The sequence below is a fragment of the Pseudopodoces humilis genome, chromosome 15 (genome assembly GCF_049639895.1).
Source record: "Pseudopodoces humilis isolate 2021_Gansu_Grassland_sample_001 chromosome 15, ASM4963989v1, whole genome shotgun sequence".
Taxonomy (NCBI): domain Eukaryota; kingdom Metazoa; phylum Chordata; class Aves; order Passeriformes; family Paridae; genus Pseudopodoces; species Pseudopodoces humilis.
The window spans coordinates 4,582,947-4,593,091 of record NC_142214.1 but is presented as its reverse complement, the minus strand read 5'-3'; the positions used below and the strand labels follow the sequence as shown (position 1 = coordinate 4,593,091).

The 10,145-nt window shown below is 42.8% G+C and overlaps 1 protein-coding gene across 3 annotated transcripts in view; it reads right to left on the bottom strand.

The window, feature by feature from the left end:
* Nucleotides 1-5,135: 5,135 nt before the first annotated feature.
* LOC148183054 (uncharacterized) overlaps nucleotides 5,136-10,145 on the bottom strand; it is an 80,046-nt gene continuing 75,036 nt past the window's right edge. For 2 of the 3 annotated variants that reach the window (XR_015773869.1, XM_088062690.1), the window contains 3 exons: nucleotides 7,898-8,190; nucleotides 5,918-6,228; nucleotides 5,136-5,812 (listed from right to left, as the gene is read on the bottom strand). Coding sequence is in view for 2 of the 3 variants with exons in the window: in XM_088062690.1 (XP_087918816.1) it covers nucleotides 8,148-8,190 (43 nt within the window). In the remaining variant the exon portion in view is untranslated. The remainder of the gene's footprint in view (nucleotides 5,813-5,917; nucleotides 6,229-7,897; nucleotides 8,191-10,145) is intronic. The other variant, XM_088062689.1, reaches the window with a different exon arrangement.

Genomic DNA, 10,145 nt, shown 5'->3' with positions numbered 1-10,145 from the left:
GTGGGTATTCTAGTGGATGAACACTGGGGATACATTCCCAATTTTATATGTTTATGGTGACAGAAGGAAAATACCTTTTCTAGCCAATTATTGCTTTATCAGCATGCTCAGAATTTGCCAAGGTGTTGTGGGCAGAATAAAGTGTTATTCCTCAAAATCACTTTAATCTGGATATTTGGAAGACAGCAGCATCTACTGTGAAGAGCAGAAGAGGGATGGCTGTGGATGCTCAGCTTTGCATCCTGGCTGGCACTGGACAAAACACATCCAGCAGGGCACCAGGACACTGGAGAAGAGATGAAGAAATTGAAAAAAGGAAAAATGGAAGGTGTAAGAACGAGAAAAGTTGTAACTAAGAAGAGCTGAGTTAACTGGAGACTGGTTTAACAGATGTAGAATAGTTTTACACCTCAGGAGGGAATTGTGCTGGTACAACCTCAGGAGCAGCTGATGTGCTCAAGTCCCACCTCAGACAATTGGATTTAAACACGAGTTTAAAGACAAAGCTGAGATGGGATAGTTTACAAGATCACTATAAAAGCACAACCTTCCATTCTCCTAAACCATATGGGTTTGACTTCCCATATGGAGTGACAAAATAAAAATGTAGTCTAAAAATAGCTCTCAAAAAATGCACTGGCTGAAGGCTGCTTCCTGTGCCACAATTTGATTAGTCCTGTGGAAGGATTTCCATTTCGATTTTCATTTATCTCTGATTTGGAGCATGAAAAGCTGCTTTTATAGTTGTAAGAAGAGGAGAGAAAGGCATCCAGGAAGAAAATATAGAGAAAGCTCTTCTGGCTTTACAGGAGCTGCAGGAACAAGGAAAATTCTTCCAGAGCAGCACAAAACAAAGTGATGCAGGGAGAGCATCTCTCCTTGCAATCTGCACCCAAGTTCCCTGTCAGCCCGGTGCAGGGCATTACATATTCCGTGCAGCTCTGGAGGAACCTAAAGGAGCCAAAAATTGTCAGAGCAGAAATCCCCCGTGCAGAGGGAGCGGTGCCAGCACGGCTCCCAGCCCGCCCAGCGCGCCGGCCCTGACAGCTCCTTCTGGCCAGCCCGAGGAGCCGCTCCCGCCGTGATGGATGGCATGGAACACAAACATTCCCACTCGGCCTCTGCTGGAAGGTGCCTTCTCAAAAATCAGAGATTTATTTCAGTTTTATTTCACAGGAAAAAAAAATAGCAGCCCCTCCTCGAGTGCTGTGTTGGGTGTTGGGCAGCTCGCGAGGAGAGAGAACTTGAGGGGATGGAGCGAGTCCAGAGATGGGAACGGAGTTGGGAAGGGGCTGGAGCACCAGGAGTGGCTGAGGGGGTTGGGAAAGGGGCTCAGCCTGGAGCAAAGGAGGCTCAGGAGGGACCTTCTGGCTCTGCACAAGTCCCTGACAGGAGGGGACAGCCGGGGGATCGGGCTCTGCTCCCAGGGAACAGGGACAGGAGGAGAGGGAACGGCCTCAGGCTGTGCCAGGATGGGCTCAGGTTGGATTTTAGAGAATCTTTCTTCATGGAAAGGGTTCAAAGCTTTGGAAAGGGCTACCCAAGGCAATGATAGAGTCACCATTCCTGCAAGTGCTCAAAAACCCTGTGGATGTGGCCCCTGGGGTTTAGTGGTGAACAGGGAGGTGGTGCTGGGTTGACAACTGGACTTGGTGACCTTGAGGATTTTTCCCAACTTAAAAGATTCCATGATTCTAAATTTTAAATTCCTTCCTGCTTCAGGCAGGGGACAGACCATCAGTCAAGTACTTGGAGATCTGCTGGTGGCATCCAAGACCTGAAACCCAGGGATCTGAAGGAGGAGGAGGGAAGATCATTCTTCGTGGAAGCCTCAAGGAAGACCTGAGTCACTGCTTGAAGACAAGAAGGAAATGTCCCAGCTGGGCTCCTCAGAAATGATTTCCCCCATGCTGAAGAACCCAGGCTCCACTGAGGTATTTCTCATTATTTGTGTCTTTTTCCAAAATAAGTAAAGAAATAAATAGCAGATAACTAAAAGAATTCACATATAACTTTCTTGGATGAAGGAGAAAATAATGTCCTGCTTTTCCAGAGTTTCAGTTTTCCCACATCCCTGGTTTGGCCTGAGCTTATGCAGGTTTATGGGTTTCCTGCTGACTCTGTGCACACTCTGGAACAGTCTCTGTCCTGTTTCTGCATTAATATTTGTTACTGTGGATGCAAAAGTGAAATAAAACTGAGAAAAAATTGTGTTTGCAAGAAAAAGATGTCCCTCTCCTCAGCTCTGAAAGGAGAGAGCAATGGCAGGGTAGGGTTGGGGAGGGAGGAGTAAATCCTAGCTCTGGTTGAGCCCAGAAGGAATGAAAGGTCCAAACCCTTCACTTCCCAGGAATCTGGAGTGAGAAAAAGCCAGACTGAAGTCCAGGAGCCTGCACTGGACACTGGGGAAATCTCTGGGCACACATCACACCACAGCCCAACATCTGCCACAGTGCACAATAAAATTCTTCTATTTCACAGTTTTTTTCCTCTCTCTCTCTCCTGTTTCTTAAAGCTTTAGGAGTGATTTTCCCAACCTGAGCAAAAGCTCTGCACTCCCCCTTAAAAGAGATTTTTATAATATCTAAGACATATTAAAATCTAAAGAGGGGGAAGAAAATAAATCTAGAGTGGGAAAAGGCTGTAAAAGCATGGGCAGAGAAAGGATTAGAAACCAGCTTTTCTCTAAAGAATTTATAGAGAGAGAAAAAAAAAAAATCCAACACTTTGGAAACAATTATTTACAAAGTTCAAAGTGTTTGTTACCCTTTTGTTAGGGTAAGATAAGGGGTAACAAACGGCACCCACAGTCACGAGGAGTTTAACCCAATTACTCCTGTCAGCAAAACGAATTTTACAAAGCACATTTCTACCAGGAAGAATACTTTCCTTGCTTCCAATTCCTTTTTACATTGCTAATAAGTCTCTTAGCAGTCGATTAGAAGTGCCTCTTCAGCCAGGAGCAGGCGGATCGCCCTGAGCGCTCCCTGCTCCGGAAAAATCCTGATTGGAGCCGAGGGGAATTTCGCCTGAGGAGCTTCCCTGCAGGTGTTTGGTCCCGTGGCTGTGACTTGTGTCACTGCAGAAGCTGCTGGTGGTTTTCACACACTGGTGGCTCTCAGGGACTGGATCTGGGGCTGCTCTGACCCTTTCCCCCACTGACACTCAAAAATCAGAGGGGGCTTTTAGGGCTACATGGCCAGAGAAGGGAGAAGGACCCACCTGCCTGACAATTTAAGGTTCACAAACCTTTAAAATGTGTCCCAAATGTTTCAGAATCTCAGACATCCCAAATCCTGTCACCTGCTGAGCCAGGTAAAGCCTTTAAGGCACTGTAAGTTCAGAAGAATCTAATTTCAGTAAAAAAAATGATGGATGAGAGACAAGGATGATCAAGGACAGCCCTCTCCGGGTGGGTGCCACTTTCCCCAGCTCCACAGATGGGGAACATTTCCCAAGGAGATGCTGAAAAGCCCCTGGCTGTGCTCTCTGGAAGTGAACAGCAGCAGGAGCTGCACCAAGGCAGGAAGATGAGCAGGGGATATGGGAGACAGAGAATTTAAACTTTTTAACTCATCCCCAGAATAATCTGAAAAAAAAATCCAGTCTCTTTGTGGATAAATACAATTTTATAAACGCTGCTGGAGGCAGTGTGAAGCCCCAGGCTGCCCTTGGCACCTCAACTGCACCTGGAAAATTAATGCAGTATCTTAATTCATCCAGAAATGCTCACTTATGCAAAGAAAATATTTATATGATGGAGAAGATGATCAGCTTCCAGCTTTGGGTATTCTGGGCAACTCTGTGATCCATGTGTAGGCACCTCACTGAAGAACAGGGATTGGAGGTGTCCATGTCCATCCCAAACATTATAAGAAATCATCTGACATCTAAATCCAGCACACAAAAAGGAGGCTAAATTCATTAAGTTATTCCATTTTAATTCTCACTTTTTGGTTTTTTTGGTTTTTGTTCCAAAGGCCTTGTGTCAGTTCATGTCAAAGAACCAAATAAATATTTTCTTGTGCTGTGTGGAAGATGATGTCAGGCGGTAATGGGAGTGAAATACTGACTTTGTAAAAGTGTTTGTACCTCTGATGGGATTGACTCATTTTGTGAGATTATAGAAAATGCATTCCATGATTATATACACCCCTAGGGGCCCCATGGAGGTGAGATTCTGCATCTCACAATTTTATTTAACCAGGAAAAAAAGGACTAAGTAAATAAAAAATCTACAGGATGTGACTTCATCATGCACTGTTGACACCTGCTTCTATAATTTAAAGGATGTTACTAAGAATATCAGGGTTGCTAATGTAAATGATGAAGAAATCAGAGGTCAATCATATAATTATAAATATTAGCATAGGTTTCCCAAGGCCAGAAGTGGCTGCAATGGTAATTGAAATTATGATTTTACTCTTGAATTATGTGATACTGAAAACACTTTGTTCTCTGCTGCTTTCCTGGAACTGCTCCATTAAAGCCAAGGAGACAAACTCTCCAATTATATTTAATCCAAGAATTAACGTCCCCTTCTCGTGAGGATGCTTTTTCCTTCATGTAGGCACCTCCCTCACCCTGTACACGAAGTTGTTGTGTGAGAGGGGTGTCCCTTGTGTTCCTGCTGCTGATCTGAGCATGCAGCACCCCAACACTGCCATCCCTGCTGGATAATCAGGATAAGGTGGAAAAAGAGGAAAACTCCTCCAAGCAGCACTGCAGGCACAAAGGAAACATCAAATCCTTCCTCAACCACAAGCCACTTCCCTATGGAAGATGAGGATAAAATGCTCTCAAAGTGCATTTATGCAACAGCCAATATATTAAATTTGATGGAAGACTGGTCCCAACAATATGGTTTAAATTGACAGAATACCTGAAGCTCATGGCATTATTTACAGCACCACTGAATTACTCTGGACACACAGAAAACACAAAAAAAATGTGGCTGCAGCTTTAGACAAATTCATTTTGGAGTTACTCAGCAACACCTTGTGCAGCAAAAAGTCAGCCCAGCAGTCAGAAGCAGCCACATGAAAATATTTTCAGAAACAGGAGTTGCTGGGTGCTGCCTGTCTTACCTGGGAATTCCTGCCAGCACCACAGACAGCTTTGGAAATGCTGCTAAATCATATTTTTTTGCAGGGCAAAACCCCTCACAAACTAATCTTCTAATGCTGCCTGAATATTGTTGGGCTGTTTTCCTTTCATGCCTGTAACTCCTTGCTGAGGAGCAGCTGACAGAAAGTCGTGCTGGAGCTGGTGTCTAATGCTGGAACACTCGGCCTGAAGAAATCGGGATACGCCATGAGTGTTGCAACGCGGTTACACAAAAGTCTAAAATTAGGTCATAAATTATATAATCTTGCAAGGAAACAACAAATTTAATGACTATGCCAAACCAGAGATAAAAGCTGAGGAAGGAAATAGCATCTTGCTCATTAAATATTAAGGATCAGATCCTTCAAACATTTGCCAGTGATGAACTCTGTGGGAGCTTGGCATCTGTATTTGTGTGTGTTCTATAGAATGTGCTTATACATCATGTACAAGTGCTGGGTGTGATTTATGGAGCACACACACATAGTAAGTATATTTATAATGCATAAATACATTCCATCAAGAGCAGAGAAGGTGATTAGTGAGAGTTTCCTAAGAGGTTTAATCAGATATTTTGATGGCTTATTTCCAGTGTTGCTCCAAAAGCATTTTTCATTACAGGGCACTGGGAGAGAGCAGGTAGAGACATCTCCTTTTCCCACTTACAGCAGCTTCCACACCACATCCTCAGTGGGACTGAAGAACCCTGTAAAGGAAGAAAGATTACTGAGATATAACAATGGATTTGAAATTTCCCTGCAACCTTTGAATCCCTTCCCTAATGCTGCCGTGCCCCAGCCTTTCTTCTCACCTTACACGAGGCAAATCTGGTTTGATCTGTCTGAAACAACGTAGGGACGAGGTCTTGTGCATATTCCCTTAAAAGTTGGAAGCGATTCCCTCGGGCCCATGGCTGTGCTGATGTCCTGAGTATGTTAATGAGAGGGAATGGGAATCTCTGATGGAAAAAGGCAGATAGCACTCCCGTCCTTGCTGTCGTCAAAGCCTCTCTGATAACCATGTCCTTTTCTTCAAAGATTCGAGTCATTTGTGGATTGACTACATAATCCTTGTGCTGGAGCCTGGGAAAACTGCTGTTGATGCCTTTGGCAAATTCTTAGCCTAAAAAAGCATGAAAAAAGAGGACCAAGTAATTTCAATTCCATAAAATACATTAAAAGCAGCACACAGGTATGTAAATGGGAAACTCCATAACTGTAATTTGCCCATTTAGAGCCTGATCTAAAGGCTATAAAAGTTAATTTGAAATCTTTTCATTGATTTTAATGGCCTTTAGATCAGGCCCATATTATTCACTGCATATCATGTTTGTTTCAATGCAATAGTGTATTTATGTAAAATGTGAGTTATGTGGATTATAACACGTGCAGATCCACTGCTTATTCTGCAAGGGCAAAGCTTGTGAAATTTACTGGCTTCAGCAACACACATAAAATACAAAGGCCAAAATAAAGTCCCAAATAATGATTAGACTTTTTGAAAGTGAGATAAAAAAAAAAAAAGAAAATGAGGGGACCTTATTTCATTATATACTGATACATGCTAAATGTATTTTAAGGATCATGAAATCCAAATGGAAATTTGCACAATTCCTCATTTCCGACTGCAGCAGTTCAACAAAAAAAATTACATGTAAATGATTCAAAACCTCTCAAAAAACAGCACTTTTTTTTCTTTTTTTTTTTTTCTAATTTGAGGAGAAGAAGAAAAAGGTTTCAACCCAGGCTCAGCAAGGGATAACAGCATTACAGGCACTGCATGGAGAATTTAGCCACTCATAATTCCAAATCCTTCTCAAATGCTTTATTGCTATAAGGTGGCTCATAGCAGCCTCTACACAACAGGACTCCCATAGCATTAACCATGAGAGATAGGCTTCCAGAAAGAAACTATAGCAAAGTAATTGTAAATCTCTAATGATGCATAAAACCGAGCTGAATTGGTCCTGAATTCTCAGCATAAAAGAAATGAACCATCAGAAGAACCAATTCTGGTGGCAGTATAACACACCCCAGTGTGGAAACTGTTTATGGTGTTTGCTGCAGTGGAAATATTCCCACTAATATGCAAGGGATAGGAATTCATTAAAAAGGCCTGAATGCTGCAGCTTCTTGGGATGCCACATGTGACACTAAAAACAAATTGTTAGCCAAAAAGAAAACCTCGTCGGTATCAAAGCAGGTCATTGGCTCAGTCAGCCGCAGTTTGCTGTACAATAAATTCAGTGGGATCTGCAGGGCTTTAATCCCACCTTGCAAGACCTCCAGGGTGGTTTTGTGCATCTTGGGGGGTTTGGCAGCACCAGGCTGGACTTTGGTGGAACTGTGCCCACCAAGATGTCCCCTGGACTGCTTGGACACACCAGACTGAGGCCTCATCCCCCTTCCAAAAAATCCTGTGCCCAGCCTGACCTGGGAGCTCCAGTGATGGCCCTCGAGGGGACATGGCCACAGACAGCTCAGAGAGCTGTGTTAAAACCCAACATCTCCATTTTCCTTAGAAAGTTTAGCCAATTCCCACCAGATAAGCACCCAATAAAATATTTAGAACCATAATTAACAATACCATTTAATTAATTAACAGTGCAATCCACAAACTGTACCGACATACGCGGCTCATTCCGAAAACCTCAGCGCACAAACCTGGACCCTCAGCAGTTAACCCATCACTGTCCAGAGGCACCTTCCTCCAGGAGCAGATCAGATGGATTATCTGGGAGACCAGGAATGCCAGAACAAGAGGCTGCACACATTTCCCCACGCAGCCTCACCCAGGAGCTCCAGAGTGGCCATAAACACCATTTTTTTGAGGTGAGGAACTGTCGTGCTTTTGTGTCCAGTAGATCTTTGGCTTTGTTTTTTTTTGGCACAGCCAAGAGGTGTGGGATCATGGGATGAAGCTTTTCCAGCACCAGGGCATCTGTCCACGGAGAAGTAGATTGACAGGGCTGGAATGGTTGGGTTTGTTTGTTTTCTCATTTCACAACTCGGAAGAGCCAGACATCTGAGAGCTCGGATGCTTCATTGCACGGTGTCAAAACCGGCGGAGGCACAGATTTGAAATCTGCATACGTGGACAAAAAGAGGGCGTATTTGAAATTAATTACAATTTCTAGGCACTACCCAGAGAACAATATTTACTCCTAATAAGCATGCACCAAGGAATGGCACATTTACTGCACGGTTTTTAGTGAAGCTGCAGTTTTCCACACTTGTGTGTAGGACTCCAAGGCTTAACCAGGACTTTTCATTTTATAAAAGCTTTTTAAAGATTTCCCTTCTAGAAAAGAAATAAAATAAATATCACTGATTTAAAGTCAAGCTAAAATGAAATGAAATGTGAGTGACCCACTGGGACTTCCTATGCTTGCAGTTACATTTATCTGCATCAAACACAACACATCAGTTATAAAACATCCCATAACTCTGTATAGGTGTTACAGTCTTATCTATAATCCTCATGGAAATTCTGGGAAGAAAAGGTAAACAATTTTAAAAGGGGAAAAAAATAATAAAATAATAATAATAATAACATTGGTCTCACTTTGTTTCAACTGTAGATAAAAAAATAAGTGAAGAAATTAAATTTTCCTAATAAAAATATCCTCCTTGTACATAAATATAACAATAAAGGAAGGGGAAAAGTGAGAAAAGAGGGGAGACCCACAGCAGGTATAAATGAAAAATTAATTAATTCACGCTGCTACAAACTTCCCTCTCATTGGTGAGGTGCTGGCACTGTAACCATCCTTTTATTTACCTCTGATTTAGGGGTCTTACGCTGTGAGCAATTTATGGGTGCTCATTTTGGAAATAAAACCCCAAACTAGTCGACCCATTTCCCCTGAGGATCCCACAGCAGGAAGTACTGTCCAAGATGCTCCAGCTGACACCATTCCAAGGTACCTCCATTTTTCCCAATCAAATCAGAACAACTCTAATTAAAGGTAAACAAGGAGCTAAAGTGAGATGAATGGTTTATAGGTGCTTCATGCTTCCCTACATTGATTAATAGATAAAGAATTCATCCCTCCACCAAATTAGTTGACAAACCCTGCTGTAATTACTCCCTGTACACGATGATCTGTGGGCACAGGGAGCTCCAGCAGGGACTGAGCTCCAGCTCCCTCCAAAGATATTTTGTGCTGGTTGGCTGCACCCACCAAGTATTTACATTCCACAAATCTTGTCTTTGTATTCCAAGTTTCTCAATATGGTTTTCATTTGAAATTAAAGCAGGGGTGGTCACTCTTTCATGGAATGCCATTACTTGTGAATCAGGTTTGCAGCATGGGCAGTTGCCCTGGACTCTGCTATTTCTTGGCTTTGGGAGTTTAATTTTTCCTTTTGTTTTTTCCCTGTCATCCTTCAAGTTACTCTGCTCTGTGAGCAGCAAACACAAATTTCTTTCACCTGTGGTTGAAATCTTGTGAAAGAAGTGCATTTGCCAGCTCAAAATCAACCCCAAAGTTGATCCAGAAGACATCTGATCACACCTAAAGCAGAGCACTACAAGAGAACAGCATTTCAGGGTCTGCACCAGATATTTCCTGGCCACCATTGACCAGGCTGGAGGCATCCAGAGATGGGCTCCAACTTTTGGAGAATGCCTTGAGTTATTTTTAAGGAGTTTGCCATTAGAATAATTAGTGGTTATTAGGGTAGGAACCAGCAGCTGGGAAGGGGTGGATACAGGGCTTAGTCTCATTCATTGATTACTTTCCAGTTCAAGTCTTGCAAGGGAGATCCAGCCCTTGAGACGGAGATCCCTGTGCTGGAAAAATGGGAATCAATAAATCTATTCGGGAAAACATAATTTCATTTTCCTTCTTAACCAGAAATTGAGATACACACATTTCTCCTTCCCTGCTTTTCCCTGACTTAAATATATCCTGTGTTATGTAAGTAATTGTTTTGAACCCACTCTAGGACACAGCCAGAGACATGACTCCAATAACACATTATCAGTAAAACAAAGCAAAACAGTTTCATGTCCCTGCTGGGTTTGTATATCCACTC